The sequence below is a fragment of the Trachypithecus francoisi genome, unplaced genomic scaffold (assembly GCF_009764315.1).
Source record: "Trachypithecus francoisi isolate TF-2019V2 unplaced genomic scaffold, Tfra_2.0 Lachesis_group21, whole genome shotgun sequence".
NCBI lineage: Eukaryota > Metazoa > Chordata > Mammalia > Primates > Cercopithecidae > Trachypithecus > Trachypithecus francoisi.
Genome location: NW_022681467.1, coordinates 32,601,477 through 32,617,760, shown reverse-complemented (window position 1 = coordinate 32,617,760; position 16,284 = coordinate 32,601,477). Strand labels below are relative to the sequence as shown.

At 44.8% G+C, this 16,284-nt stretch overlaps 1 protein-coding gene across 9 annotated transcripts in view; it reads left to right on the top strand.

The window, feature by feature from the left end:
* The window catches only part of RBL1 (RB transcriptional corepressor like 1), a 97,900-nt gene extending 96,690 nt beyond the window's left edge, over positions 1-1,210 (top strand). For 8 of the 9 annotated variants that reach the window (XM_033186352.1, XM_033186354.1, XM_033186350.1 and 5 more), the window contains one exon: positions 688-1,184. In XM_033186352.1, coding sequence (XP_033042243.1) covers positions 688-858 — 171 coding nt within the window. In that variant the 3' untranslated portion in view covers positions 859-1,184. Of the gene's footprint in view, positions 1-687 lie in introns of all 9 variants that reach the window. The other variant, XM_033186351.1, reaches the window with a different exon arrangement.
* Positions 1,211-16,284: the final 15,074 nt, after the last annotated feature.

The window sequence follows — 16,284 nt, the reverse complement described above, 5'->3', positions numbered from 1 at the left end:
GTAGTCCCAGCTAGGGAGGTTGAGGCAGGAGAATAGCTTGAGCCCAGGAGGCAGAGCTTGCAGTGAGCCAAGATCATGCCCTGCACTCCAGCCTGGGCAACAGAGAGAGAACCTGTCTCAAAAAAATTATAGATGCTTCTTCTGCTTCTGGTCTGGGTACTACACATCGAGAACTACTGTTATACAGTAAATTCAGTTGTTTTGGTTTTGTTTTTGAGACAGGGTCTCACTCTGTTTCTCAGGCTGAAATACAGTGGCATGATCACTGCTTACTGCAGCCACAACCTCCCCAGGCTCAGGTGATGCTCCTTAGCCTCCCGAGTAGCTGAGACTACAGGCACAAGCCACCACACCTGCCTAATTTTTGTATTTTTTTGTAGAGACCAGGTTTGCCATGTTGCCCAAGCTAATCTCAAACTCCCGGGCTCAAGTGATTGAACCATCTTGGCCTCCCAAAGTGCTGGTATTACAGGCCACCACATCTGGTCTTAAATCTAATTTTTAAACCACCTGAAAAGATTAGGTTAAGCCATCCCTTATTAGGTTGTTCTAAGTTTTAAAAAGAATCCTTATCCCAGCGTGAAGATTTGGATAGAGGAGAGAACACAGAAAAAAACAATTCACTTGGTTGTTTGCTGCCATTTCCCCTCTCCCTTTTTTACTCACACACGTTCTCTATTTCTGCAGAGTTTGAAAGAGATCAACAACATGATAAGGCAAGGTGAGCAGAGAACCAAGAAGCGAGTAATAGCCATCGATAGTGATGCAGAATCCCCTGCCAAACGTGTCTGTCAAGAAAATGATGATGTTTTACTGAAACGACTACAGGATGTTGTCAGTGAAAGAGCAAATCATTAATGTTCTTGTTTCTATGATAAAAGCACTTTCAGATTGTTCTGCAGAAAGTTAGAGCTCTGTCCTTCAAACCTTTTAGCCCTATGGATGGTAAATATTGCTGGATTATAAGAAAAAAAATTGCACAAAAATGTGCTTTTTAAAATATTTATCCAAAATCTAGTTGACAGAGATGTATTTTGAGTTGGATTGGAAAGGAATATTTTAAGTGCCTTTTAAAAATACTAATAGTGGCCGGGTGCGGTGGCTCAAGCCTGTAATCCCAGCACTTTGGGATGCCGAGATGGGTGGATCGCGAGGTCAGGAGATGGAGACCAACCTAACTAACACGGCGAAACCCCGTCTCTACTAAAAAAAATACAAAAAAAAAAAACTAGCCGGGCGAGTTGGTGGGCGCCTGTAGTCCCAGCTACTTGGGAGGCTGAGGCAGGAGAATGGCGTAAACCCGGGAGGTGGAGCTTGCAGTGAGCTGAGATCCGGCCACTGCACTCCAGCCTGGGCGACAGAGTGAGACTCCGTCTCAAAAAAAAAAAAAAAATACTAATAGTCCGCCCAGATGCAGTGGCTCATGCCTGTAATCCCAGGACTTTGGGAGGCCAAGGCGGGCAGATCACCTGAGGTCGGGAGTTTGAGACTAGCCTGACCAACATGGAGAAACCCCATCTCTACTAAAAATACAAAATTAGCCAGGTGTGGTGGCACATGCCTGTAATCCCAGCTACTTGGGAGGCTGAGGCAGAATTGCTTGAACCCAGGAAGCGGAGGTTTGTGGTGAGCCTAGGTTGCGCCACTGCACTCCAGCCTGGGCAACAAGAGTAAAACTCCATCTCAAAAATATATTAATAGGGATTTTTTTTTTTTAATGTGTGCTCCTTGAGTTAGTTTTCAAGATGAAATTAGGAGAAACCCCATAACTTTTTAGCTCTCTTTTAAAAATAAATGTCTCCTCCTCCTGTGTTTTGTAATATGAGGATAAATAATCTACTTTTGGTAAGCATGCTTTGAGATATTTGTATTCTCAATTTAATATTGAAGGAAGGGGTTGGTTCCCATAGTACCTGGCCAGAGGTACCAGCCTCTCTCTGACCCACTGTGGTAATTCCACATCCAGGTGCCACCACCATTCAGGGTTGTCTCCTTTTCGTGCCTTTTCTCTCCTTGAGCTTTATAAGCAGATTTGTACCTGAACCCCAATGCTACACTCATCCTTGCTTTCCAGCCCTAAGCCATCTCAGCCTGATGTCACAACCCAATAGATGGGCACTTTCTTCTTTTGTAAACTATTATCATTTTGGTTTCTGCGACATTAACTTAATTATATATGATCATACTAACTCATGTAGTTCTCAAAATAGGCAGCTGCTTCTCAAGCCAGTAGAATAAAATTCAGTTAGTTATTAAAAACAAAATTCCTATTAGTAAGGTAACACCATGATTATGTGTGTTATACTATTTTTGAGATCATAGTATCAGTCATTCTCAATATCTGAATCCCTAAGAATATTTTAAACCTTTTAAAAACCACATAAATATCATCTTATGCCTCATAATTCCAATATATTTAATACATCAGTAAAATAGCTGCTTATTATTTCCCCCACTTTGTTCTCAGTATTGTTAGTACATCATGAGTTTCCTGCTAGTGTACCACTGGGTACTCCTGAAGATGTTTTTCCATACTAGGGATGCTTTTCAGTATTAGGGATGCTTTTTTCAGTGCTAGGGATGCTTTTCAGTGCTAGGGATGCTTTTCAGTACTAGGGATGCTTTCCAAAATATCACCTCTTACATTTACTTTTTCTAGTATGTGTCTGGAATCCAGAGGACATGAAAAAGCCACTTATAATTAATTTTGAGAAGTTTTATCAAATGTTTATGTTTCTAACTGCAAACCTTAATTTTGGAAAGGCACAGTGTTTAACTCACCTGTGTTTAACCATGGCTAATTTAAAATAGTCTAAGATTTGGCTCTCATTAATTAGTATTCTCAAGAATTTCATTTTTCAATTTTAAGAAGAAAAGGGATTTTGGTCACATTTTTCTTGTAAATGAAAATTACATCCTCATTCTTTGTGTAGTATCTACACATTGTTATAAGCCAAAAAACAAAGTCTGTCTTGAATCCTTGTACATATTTGTATGTTGCTATAATTGTTATTTTTATCTTAATTATTGTGCAAAATATAAATGAGCATTGTACATTGACTGTATAAGAAACCATGGGCCGGGTCCTGTGGCTCATGCCTGTAATCCCAACACTTTGGGAGGCTGAGGCAGGAGGATTGCTTCAGTCCAGGAGTTCCAGACTAACCTGGGCAACATAGTGAGCCCTCATCTCTACAAAAAATAAAAAAATTAGTTGGGTGTGATGGCATGTGCCTGTAGTCCCAGCTACTCAGGAGACTGACATGGGGGAATCACTTGAGGCTGGGAGATTGAGGCTGCAGTGAGCCGTGATTATACCACCACACTCCATCCTGGGTGAGAGGGCAAGACCCTTTCTCAGAAAAGGAAAAAAAGAATTCTGGACATGTTTTTATCAGTTTTCAGGACTTGGTATCAATGTACATAAAATGGCTAATAAAAACTGGAATTGAGATTATTGAAAAAAACTCTTTTCTGTATGACTGGAAGCAGTTGCACAGCTATCTAAAATCTGTCTGTTTTAATATCTACTTTATGACTTTAAAATTCCTTAGAATAACTTAAAAGTTAATGTTCCTGTGGTTTCCAGGGTCTAGGGGGAAAATGAAAAATAACTGCTTAATGGATACAGAGTTTTTTTGCAGGGAGTGATGAAACTATTTTGGAACTTGATATAGGTGGGGTAGTAGTTGCATAACATTGTGAATTTACTAAATGCCACTGTATTGTACGTTTTAAAATGGTTGATTTTGTGTTATGTAAATTTCACCTTAAATTTTTTTTTAAGTCTTAGATACTGTATTAGTCCATTTTCACGCTGCTGATAAAGAAATACCCGACCAAGACTGGGAAGAAAAAGAGGTTTAATGGACTTACAGTTCCACATGGCTGGGGAGGCCTCACAATCATGGCAAAAAGCAAGGAGGAGCAAGTCACATCTTATGTGGATGGTGGCAGGCAAAGAGAGAGCTTGTGCAGGGAAACTCCTGTTTTTTGTTTGTATGTTTGTTTGTTTTTGAGACAGAGTCTCGCACTGTCACCAGGCTGGAGTGCAGTGGTAGGATCTTGGCTCACTGCAACCTCTGCCTCCTGGGTTCAAGTGATTCTCCTGTCTCAGCCTCCCACGTAGCTGGGACTACAGGCGCATGCCAGAACGCCCAGCTAAGTTTTGTATTTTTGTGGAGACAGGGTTTCACCATGTTGGCCAGGATGGTCTCGATCTCTTGACCTCGTGATCTGCCTGCCTCGACTTCCCAAAGTGCTGGGATTACAAGCGTGAGCCACCACGCCCGGTGGAAACTCCCATTTTTAAAAGAATCAGATCTCGTGGGACACATTCACTATCACGAGAAGAGCCCAGGAAAGACCTGACCCCATAATTCAATCACCTCCCACTGGGTTTCTTCCACAACATGTGGGAATTGTGGGAGTTACAATTCACAGTGAGATTTGGGTGGAGACACAGCCAAACCATATCATTCTTCCCCTGGCCCCTCCCAAATTTCATGTCCTCACATTTCAAAACCAATCATGCCTTCCCAACAGTCCCCCAAAGTCTTATTTCAGCTTTAACTCAGAACTCCACAGTTCAGCATCTCATCTGAGATAAGGCAAGTCACTTCCATCTGTGAGGCTGTAAAATCAAAAGCAAGTAAGTTACTTCCGAGCTACAATAGGGGCATGGGCAGGGGGTAAATACAGCCGTTTCAAATGAGAAAAATTGTCCAAAACAAAGAGGCTACAGGCCGCTTGCAACTCTGAAATTGAGTGGGGCAGTCAAATCTTAGAGCTCCAAAATGACTTCTTTTGACTCCATGTTTCACATCCAGGTCATGCTGATGCAAGAGGTGGGTTCCCATGGTCTTGGGCAGCTCCACTGCTGTGACTTTACCTCCCAGCCTCCCTCCCAGCTGCTTTCACAGGGTGGTGTTGAGTGTCTGTGATTTTTCAAGGCACATGGTGCAAACTGTCAGTGGATCTACCATTCCGGGGTCTGGAGGACAGTGGCCCTCTTCTCTCAGCTCCACTAGGCGGTGCCACAGTAGGGACTCTTCGTAGGGACTCCAACCCCACATTTCTTTTCCATACTGCCCTAGCCAAGGTTCTCCATGAGAGTCCTGCCCCTGCAGCAAACTTCTACCTGGACATCCAGGCATTTTCATGCATCCTCTGAAGTCTAGGCAGAGGTTCCCAAACCTCAGTTTTGACTTCTGTGCACACCATGTGAAAGCTGCCAAGGCTTGAGGCGTACACCCTCTGTATGGCCCAGGCTCTACATTGGCCCCCTCCAGTCACGGCTGAGCAGCTGGGACGTATAGCACCACGTCCCTAGGCTGCAACCAGCATGGAGACCCTGGGCCCAGCCCACAAAACCACTTTTTCCTCTTAAGCCTCCAGGTCTGTGAATGGTGGGCAGGGGAGCGAGTATGATGAAGACCTCTCGCATGCCCTGAAGATATTTTCCCCATTGTCTTGGTGATTAACATTCAGCTGCTCATTGCTTATGCAAATTTCTGCAGCCAGCTTGAATTTCTCCTCAGAAAATGGGATTTTCTTTTTTTGTTTGTTTTTTGTTTTGAGATGGAGTTTCGCTCTTGTTGCCCAGGCTGGAGTACAGTGGTGCAAACTCAGCTCACCACAACCTCCACCTCCCAGGTTCAAGTAATTCTCATGCCTCAGCCTCCCAAGTGGCTGGGACTACAGGCATGCGCCACCAAGCCCAGCTAATTTTCTATTTTTAGTAGAGATGCAGTTTCTCCATGTTGGTCAGACTGGTCTTGAACTCCCAACCTCAGGTAATCCACCTGCCTTGGCCTCCCAAAGTGCTGGGATTACAGGCATGAGCCACTGCACCTGGCCAGGATTTTCTTTTCTATCACATTGTCAGTCTGCAAATTTTCTGAACTTTTATGCTTTGCTTCCCTTATAAAACTGAATGCCAGCTGGGCACAGTGGCTCACGCCTATAATCCTAGCACTTTGGAAGGCCAAGGTGGGCAAATCAGGAGATCAAGACCATCCTAGCCAACATGGTAAAACCCTGTCTCCACTAAAAAATACAAAAATTAGCTTGGTGTGGTGGTGCACTCATGTAATCCCAGCTACTCAGGAGGCTAAGGCAGGAGAAATGCTTGAACCTGGGAGGTGGAGGTTGCAGTGAGCCGAGATCGTGCCACTGCTTTCCAGCTAGCAACACGGCGAGACTCCATCTCAAAAAAAAAAACTAAATGCCTTTAACAGCACCCAAGTCACCTCTTCAATGCTTTGCTGCTTAAAAATTTCTTCCACCAGATACCTTAAAACATCTTTCTGAAGTTCAAAGTTCCACCAATCTCTAGGGCAGGGGCAAAATGCCGCCAGTAGATTTGCTAAAACATAACAAGAGTCACCTTTGCTCCAGTTCGCAACGAGTTTCTTATCTCCATCTAAGAGCACTTCATCCTGGATTTCATTGTCCATATTATTATCAGCATTTTGGTCAAAGCCATTCAGCAAGTTTCTAGGAAATTCAAAACTGTCCCACGTTTTCCTCTCTTCTTCTGGCCCTCCAAATTATTCCAACCTCTGCCTATTTCCCAGTTCCAAAGTCACTTCCACATATTCGCGTATCTCTTCAGCAGCACTCCACTTCTGGTACCAAATTGTTGTATTAATTCATTTTCATGCTGCTAATAAAGACATACCTAAGAAGTAAAAAAGGTTTAATGGACTTACAGTTTCACATGGCTGGGGAGGCCTCACAATCATGGCAAAAGGCGAAGAGCAAGTCACATCTTACATGTATGGTGGCAGGCAAAGAGAGTTTGTGCAGGGAAACTCCCATTTTTAAAACCATCAGATTTCGTGAGATGTATTCACTATCATGAGAACAGCCCAGGAAAGACCCGACACCATAATTCAATCACCTGCCACCAGGTTCCTCCCACGACACATGGGAATTGTGGGAGTTACAATTCAAAATGAGTTTTGGATGGGGACACACCCAAGCCATATCAGATACATATGAAGAAACAGGATTATTGCAAGGCCTTGGAATGAACATGTGAACTAAGTTATGATAGTTAATTAAGGAAATGGCTTATTACTCTCTTTGGAGTGCTTTCAAGGTGTATTTCTCCACAGGAGACGTACAGCTTAAAAAAAATTTTTTTTTGAGAGGGTGTCGCACTTGTTGCCCAGGCTGGAGTGCAATGGCGTGATCTCAGCTCACTGCAACCTCTGCCTCCTGGGTTCAAGCAGTTCTGCCTCAACCTCCTGAGTAGCTGGGATTATAGGCTCCCACCACTATACCCAGCTAATTTTTTGTATTTTTATTAGTAGAGACAGGGTTTCACCATGTTTGCCAGGCTGGTCTCAAACTCCTGACCTCAGGGGATCCACCTGCCTTGGCGCCTCCCAAAGTGCTGAGATTACAGGCATGAGCCACCACACCTGGCCTTAAAAATTATTTCCTAATTAAGATCTTAATATGAGCCAAGTGCAGTGACTCATGCCTGTAATCCCAGCACTTCGGGAGGCCAAGGCAGAAGGATCACTTGAGGCCAAGAGTTGAAGACCAGCCTAAGAAACATAGTGAAACACCTGTCTCTACAAAAAAAAAAAAAAAAGTGGTTAGATGATTAGATTATATTGATTTTTATAAAAAGGGTAATGTTCCTGCTTGTTTTAATTTTGTTCCTTGTGAGTGCTTTCACTAAGTCAACAAGCATTTATTGACTCCCTACTCTGTTCCTACCCTCTGCTAGGTGCAAGGGATATAAAGATGAACTAGACATAGTTCCTGAGCTCAAGATATAATATTGCTGTGATAAGTATAGTAATACAGCTCTGTGCCAAGAGGGGTAGTTTAGCACAAAGAAGGAAGTGTTTTACTCTGCCTGAGCACATGTGCCAGAGGAACCTCCAAAAGGAGAGTCTTGCTCCATTGCCCAGCCTGGAGTGCAGTCATAATATCCGCTGACTACAACCTCAACCTCCTGGGTTCAAGCAATTGTCCTGCCTCAGCCTTCTGAGTAGCTGGGATTACAAGCACCTGCCACCATGCTTGGCTAACTTTTGTATTTTTAAGTAGAGATGAGGTTTCACCATGTTGGTCAGGCTGATCTTGAACTCCTGACCTCAAGTGATCCACCTAGCCTCTGCTTCTCAAAGTGCTGGGATTACAGACGTGAGCCACAGTGCCCAGCCAGTAATTTCATCCTTGTGGGAGAATAACTGTTTGCCAGGACAGTAAAAGTATTCAAGACAAAGTGAGAATAAATTGTGGAAAGACCTAGATGTATGAAAGTACCATAGGTTTGGGAATTACAAGTAATTTAATTTTTTAAATCTTTACATGACCCTATTTGAAGATAATTTTGCAAGGCTGGACTGTAGCGTGCATATGCACAAGTGTCATAGAAAATAGGGCTAGAAAGGTAAGCAGGAGGCTTTCATGGTTGGGCTTTCAACAACAGGTTAAACAGCTCAGGCTTGATTATTTCTGGTGGTTCTCAACATTGGCTGCACCTGGGGAATTTTTTTTTTTTTTTTTTTTTTAAGATGGACTGTCACTGTTACCCAGGCTGGAGTGCAGTGGCGTGATCTGCAACCTCCACCTCCTGGGTTCAAGCAATCCACCAGCCTCAGACTCCCAAGTAGCTGGGACTATGAGCATGTGCTACCTGTTCAGGAGACTGAGGCAGGAGAATAGCTTGAACCTGGAAGGCAGAGGTTGCAGTGACCCAAGATTGAGCAACTGCACTCCAGCCTGAGTGATAAGACTGAGACTCCATCTCAAAAAAAAAAAAAAAAAAAAAAAAAAAAACCTGAAACTGGGTAATTTACAAGAAGGAAGGTTTCAGCCAGGCACGGTGGCTCACGCCTATAATCCCAACACTTTGGGAGGCTGAGGAAGGTGGATCACTTGAGATCAGGAGTTCGAGACCAGCCTGGCCAACATGGTGAAACCCTATCTCTACTACAAATACAAAAATTAGCCAGGCATGATGGCGGATGCCTGTTTCAAGCGCATCCGTGTGAAGAGACTACCAAACAGGCTTTGTGTGAGCAATAAAGCTGTTTATTCACTTGAGTGCAAGTGAGGTGAGTCCGAAAAGAGAGTCAGCGAAGGAAGATGGGGAAGGGGTTGCTTTATAGGAGTTGAGTAGGTAATGGAAAATTACAGCAAAAGGTGGTTATCTATTGTTAGCAGAGGAGGGGGTTACAAGGTGCATGGTGGAGAAATCATAAGACCCATTGTCCAGAAGAATGTCACAAAGTCAATCGATTAGCTAAGGTAGGGCAGGGACAAGTCACAAGAGTAAAATATTGTAATGTTAGTTAATCAGTTAAGGCAGGAACTGGCTGTTTTACTTCTTTGTAGTTTTTTTCTTTTGCTGCTCCAGATTTCTTGGCTCCTGCAGGCCACCTGGATGTGTATGCGCAGGTCACAGGGGTTATAATGACTGAGCTTCAGCTCAGAGGCCTGACAGCCTGTAATTCAAGCTATTTGGGAGGGAGGCTGAGGCAGGAGAATTGCTTGAACTTGGGAGGCGGAGGTTGCAGTGAGCCAAGATCACGCCATTACACTCCAGCCTGGGTGACAGAACGAGACTCTGTCTTTAAAAAAAAAAAAAACGGTTTCATTGGCTCATCGTTCCACAGGCTGTACTGGAAGCATGGCTGGGGAGGCATCATGGCAAAAGGCGCAGGGCAGCAGGACCCTGGGCCTGGTTTGCAAAACCATTCTTCCCTCCTAGGCCTCTGCCCCCATTTTTCTGGGTGGGGCTGCTGCAAAGGTCTCTGAAATGCCTTTGAGGCCTTTTCCTCCTTGTTTTAGCTATTAGCACTTGGCTCCTCTTTACTTCTGCAAATTTCTGTAGCTGGCTTGAATTCCTGTCCTGAAAATGGATTTTTGTTTTGTTTTTTTGTTTTTTGTTTTTTCTTTTGAGACCGAGTTTCCCTCTTGTTGCCCAGGCTGGAGTGCATTGACGTGATTTTGGCTCACTGCAACCTCCACCCTCCAGGTTCAAGTGATTCTTCTGCCTCACTCTCCCAAGTAGCTGGTACTATAGGCATGTGCCAACACGTCCGGATAATTTTTGTATTTTTAGTAGAGATGGGATTTCACCACATTGTCAATCAGTCTGGTCTTCAATTCCTGACCTCAGGTGATCCACCTGCCTCAGCCTCCCAAGGGTTTTTCTTTTCTACCACATGGCCAGGCTGCAAATTTTCCACACTTTCATGCTCTGCTTGCCTTTTAAATATAAGTTCCAGTTGTAGATCAACTCTTTATTCACACATATAAGCATACACTATTAGAAGCAGTCAGGCCACATCTCTAATGCTTTGCTGCCTAGAAATTTCTTCCACCAGATACCCTATATCATCTCTCTCAAGTTCAAATCTCCACAGATCTCTAGGGCAGCGGCACAATGCCACCAGTATCTTTACTAAAGCATAACAAGAGTGACCTTTACTCCAGTTCCCAATAAGTTCCTTATCTCCATCTGAGACCACCTCACCCTGGACTTCATTGTCCAGATCACTCTCAGCATTTAGGTCACAATTTAACAAGTCTCTAGGAAGTTCCAAACTCTCCCTCATCTTTCTGTCATTTCTGAGCCCTCCAATCCATTCCAATCTCTACCCAGTACCCAATTCCAAAGCTGTTTCCATATATTCAAGTATCTTTATAGCAATGCCCCTACTTTCCAGTACCAATTTTCTGTATTAGTTTGTTCTCTCACAGCTATAAATGAATACCTGAAACTGGGTAATTTATAAGAAAAGAGGTTTAGTTGGCTCACAGTTCTGTGGGCTATACAGGAAGCTGGCTGGAGAGGCCTCAGGAAACTTACAATCATGGCGGAAAGTGAAGAGGAAGGAGGCACATCTTATGTGGACAGAGCAGGAGGAAGAGAGAGCAGGAGGAGGGGCTACACACTTTTAAGCTACCAGATCTTGTGAGAAATCACTATCATAAGAACAGAAAGAGGGAAATGTGCCCCCATGATCCAATCACCTTCCACCAGGCCCCTCTGTAAGGAAAATGGCTGTGCTTCAGTCAGGAGTAGGCCGAGGCAGACATCCAGTACAGCATGACAGCAGGTTGGGACCACAGGTGCACAATTCCATGCACTATGTAATCACATTTATATAGCCATTTTGATGTATCCTGTTTGTGTGAGCTCATACCTGGCTTTGAGCCACTGTTGTCTGTGAAAAATATAACTGCACTGCTGACTCTGTAGGAGAGAGAGAGAGAGAATAAGACCATGTCCCAACTGCCTATGGTCCCGAGAGTGTTCTTTCAGCTACCCACCACCCATCCACCAGCTCCTCTTGGACCCCAGCTCAGGCTGGAACCTGACACCCTCTTCCAACACTGGGGATTACAGTTTGACATGAGATTTGGGTGGGGACACAGATCTAAACCATATCAGGGAGCCACTGAAGAGGTTTTAATTTTAAATAGATCTACAATGACAAAATCTGATGTTTATTTTAGAGTTGCAGTTTCCTAATGAGCAAGGATAAGGATTATCTGAGAGACATGTTAACAATACTGATTCCTAGGCTCCGCCCTTAACCAGTGAAATCATAATCTCCAGGGAATTGTTACTGAAACACCAGGAGTTCTATCTTGGTCTTGTTGCTGGCTGCATAGAAAGCCAATCGCTGCTGGGCACAGTGGCTCACGCCTGTAATCCCAGCACTTTGGGAGGCCAAGGCGGGCAGATCACCTGAGGTCAGGAGTTTGAGACCAGCCTGACCAATATGATGAAACCTTGTCTCTACTAAAATACAAAAATTAGCCAGGCGTGGTGGCATGCACCTGTAATCTCAGCTACTTGGGAGGCTGAGACAAGAGAATCTCTTGAACCCGGGAGGCGGAGGTTGCAGTGAGCCAAGATCTCGCCATTGCACTCCAGCCTGGGCAACAAAAGCAAAACTCTGTCTCAAAAAAAAAAAAGAAAAGAAAAGAAAAAAAAGCCCATCACTGAGACAAGTATTGCCAGAGAAGAGGGTTTTAATCATACTGCAGTTGAGGAGATGGCAGATCAGTCTCAAATCCATCTCCCTAAGCAATTAAATTCAGGCATTTATTATCAGGGAAGAAATATAACTTCATACAGAAAAATAGAAATTAAGGTGGGGTAAGGAAGAGGAGCTGGTCAAACAGGTAGTTGGATAGAGAATCATGATGGGTGAAGGGTCTGGCAACTCTCTGTCCTCATGCAGTGATCCTGGTGAGTTTCAGTTCCTAGATACTATCTGGAAGCCCTGATGGTTGGTTTCCTGAGAAAGAACTCAGATAAAACAAATATAACTTTCTTAAGTTTTAAGACTGAGTCCATTTTGTTTTATTCAAAAGAAACTATAAACATTAGTCCCATTAAGCAATTGACATCAGTTCTATGGGACAATTGGGCCAGTTTTAGTCCCTCCCCCAACTTTCTATTTGTATCAATTCCTTAATCATAGGGAATCTGGTCATTGATTTTTTTTTTTTTTTTTTTTTTTTTTAAGATGGAGTCTCTCTGTCACCCAGCCTGGAGTGCAGTGGTGCAATCTCAGCTCACTTCAACCTCCACCTCCCAGATTCAAGCGATTCCCCCACTTCAGCCTCCTGAGTATCTGGGATTACAGGCACACACCACCATGCCCAGCTAATTTTCATATTTTTAGTAGAAGCAGGGTTTCACTGTGTTGGCCAGGCTGGTCTCTAACTTCTGACCACAGGTGATCCACCCACCTCGGCCTCCCAAAGTGCTGGGATTACAGGCGTGAACCACCACACCTGGCCCACTTTTGCTGTTTTTTGGTCTATGTCTTCATGGACCAAAATCTCAAGGGGGTGTATATGATTCCAGCAAGGGTGGCTTTGCGGTTGGTGAAAGTGCTATCTAGCCAGGTCCAAGGGAGATGGGCAGGATTTCACCTGTGTCGTGTCTCATTGATGGGTCGTCTAAGGGTCCTCTGTAGAAAGGTGACTCTTGAATATTGAGAGGATGGTATCCCTCACTGGGGGTCATCTGGAGCTTGATGGCCAGAGGTGACAGGAAACAAATTGGGTTATCAGATTTAGAAGACATGGACCAAAAAGAAGCAAAAGTAGGAGACGAACAAGTGGGCATAAAAGAGGACAAACTAGGAGAACCATTTCCATGTTCCCTCCCAATCTGACCAACCCTAAGGGGCTTGTTCCCATAAATAGGAGACTCCATTTACAAGTTGTCTGATGTTGCCTTATATTTTTCCAATTGATTTAACCAAAAGCAACATTTTTCATCTAAGGCTAAACAAATTATTCCCTTTGCTGCCATTAACGTATGTAGTCCTCGGCAATTTGGGAGGACTATGGCTGCTAACAAGTCAATTTGTTCTTGCACGGCCATTAAGGTTTCAGCTGTGGCATCAGTGTTGTTGGCTATGTCTGCTGAGATATGGTCAAGGAGGCTTCTGTGACTTCGGCAATTCTGGTTCCCATACTGGATATAATGCCACGTTGAGCAAGAAGGGGAATTAATTGAATAGCCCTCTTCACCCTGGGCAAGATGGAATGCCTGGGCCGGGTGCGGTGGCTCACGCCTGTAACCCCAGCACTTTGGGAGGCTGAGATGGGTGGATCACCTGAGGTCAGGAGTTCGAGACCAGCCTGGCCAACATGGTCAAACTCTGTCTCTACTATAAATACAAAATTTAGCTGGGCACATGCCTGTAACCCCAGCTACTAGGGGGGCTGAGGCAGGAGGATCACTTGAACCTGGGAGGCAGAGGTTGCAATGAGCTGGGATCGTGCCACTGCACTCTAGCCTGGGCAACAGAGTGAGACTGCGACTCAAAAAAAAAAAAAAAGAATGCCCATAGATCCATAGATTGGTACTGAAGAGAGATTGCCAGGGGCTCTGAAGATGTCTGGGGATACACAGCCTATGGTTCACATTCCAGTCCAGTTAGCGTAGAGGCATTGGTGAAATAACTAGCCACAAATATAGAAGGCTCCTCAGGTCTTAGGTAGAGATGTCAAAAAGAAATAAAGGGGGCCGGGCGCGGTGGCTCAGGCCTGTAATCCCAGCACTTTGGGAGGCTGAGGCGGGCGGATCACGAGGTCAGGAGATTGAGACCATCCTGGCTAACACGGTGAAACCCTGTCTCTACTAACAATACAAAAACAAAATTAGCCGGGCGTAGTGGTCCGAGTAGCTGTAGTCCCAGCTACTCGGGAGGCTGATATAGGCGAATGGCGTGAACCTGGGAGGTGGAGCTTGCAGTGAGCTGAGATTGTGCCACTGTACTCCAGACTGGGCAACAGAGCAAGACTGTGTCTCAAAAGAAAGAAAGAAAGGGGTGCCACTTGCCCCCATTACCCGACAGGATTTGGAGGAAAGATGCCTGGAGAAGGTGGTCAGCATAAAGTAGACAGCTCTTGTATTTCGAAAGAAATGTATAGAGTCCTACCTGCCACTTCCAGAGATGCCCTTGGCTTTGTTCCTTTAATGACAATGTCTGATTTGGAAGCTGGTGAGCAGAGAGCGCCTTCAGTTCAAGGCTCTTATTGGGTGGAGATCTGACCGGGAGGCCTTTTATCTCCTGGGACAGTCTTTCCAGTGGCCAAGCTTATGGCAGATTGGGCAGGCTATGCGTGGCATCCTTCCATTTGGGCAATTCCTTCTCTAGTGGCCTAGTCTTCCCCACTGATGGCAGTTACCTGGAGGAGTGTCTTGAAGGCAACCTGGAGGGGGCTGGTGGGCTTGCATAACAGCTAGAGCCTTCCTCTTGTCCCTACATTTTCGTTTTCCTTAGCTCTGTCCTCCTTGTCCTGATTTTGGTTATAAAAGATCAAGGAGGCTCATTTGAGGATTTCTGGCATAGGAGCACTGGGTCCTAAGGCTGACTTTTGTAATTATTCCTGATATCCAGGATGGCTTGGGTAAAGAAATGGTCCTTTAGGACTAGTTGTCCCTTGGGGGATTCTGGGTTGAAGTTGGTATGCTTAATATGGGTTTCCTGTAGCCTTTTGAGAAAGGCTATAGGATTTTTGGTTGGCCCCTGGTTTATGGTGGCTAACTTACTAGATTTTATAGACTTAACCTTACTTTATTATATTCCCTCTATTAGACACAGCAGCATGTGGTTCCCAGCCCATATTTTTGCTTGGATATTGTAGTCCCAGTTGGGGTCTTGTTGGGGAACAGCTGTAGCCCCTCGAGAGTAGTTGATGTTTGCCAGGTGTAATTCATCCCCACAGTGTTTGACTGCTTCACAGATTCTGGTTTCTCTTTCTTCCTGTAAGAGGGCTTGTCCCAGGAGGATATTTATGTCCTTTCAAGTTAATCTAAATGTAAGGGCTGGCCAGGCACAGTGACTCATGCCTATAATCCCAGCACTTTGAGAGGCTGAGGCAAGTGGATCACCTGAGGTCAGGAGTTCGAGACCAGCCTGACCAACATAGCGAAACTCTGTCTCTACTAAGAACAGAAAAATTAGCTGGGCATGGTGGCGTGCATCTGTAGTCCCAGCTACTTGGGAGGCTGAGGGAGGACAATCGTTTGAACCCAGGAGGTGGAGGTTGCAGTGAGCCGAGATCATACCACTGCACTCCAACCTGGGTGACAGAGTGACACTCTGTCTCAAAAAATAAGTAAATAAATAAATATAAGGGCCAATATTTGGAAGCCTTCAATGAGCCTCTCAGGGTCATTTGAGAACTTTCCTAGTTTTTTTTTTTTTTTTTTTTTAATTTGCCAGAGGTCCAGGCTGAAAAGGAGATGAGGACTTGCATGGGTCCAACTGGCTCACTTACTTCCTCTAACAGGCAGAGCCTGGAGGGAGAACTAAGGGGCTCTGTGTAGGGCAGGGCTTATTGCCAAGGTCTGGGAGTGAGATAAACAGCGGAGGAGCCGGGTGGCTGTTTTTCACTTTTTGACCTGTGGAGGAGGAGGAGGCAATTTTTCCCCTTGGCTTTTGGAGGAGAAGGGAGTCAGCAGGTGAGTCCCAATGGAGGGCCCTGGAGAAGGCAGCTAAGCATAGCTAGGACAGTGGGGTTTGCCTTACAAGCTTTATAAGGAGTGGGGTTTTTCCTTCAGGCCATGAAGGTTTGTAAATAGAGGACCTCTAACTATTTACCCTGATGGTGGCAGGAAAGGTCCAGCTGGAAGACGGTATTAAAATTTGTACTTTTGCCAGGCACGGTGGCTCACACCTGTAATGCCAGCACTTTGGGAGGCCGAGGTGGGCAGATCACGAGGTCAGGAGATCGAGACCATCCTGGCTAACACAGTGAAACCCCCGTCTC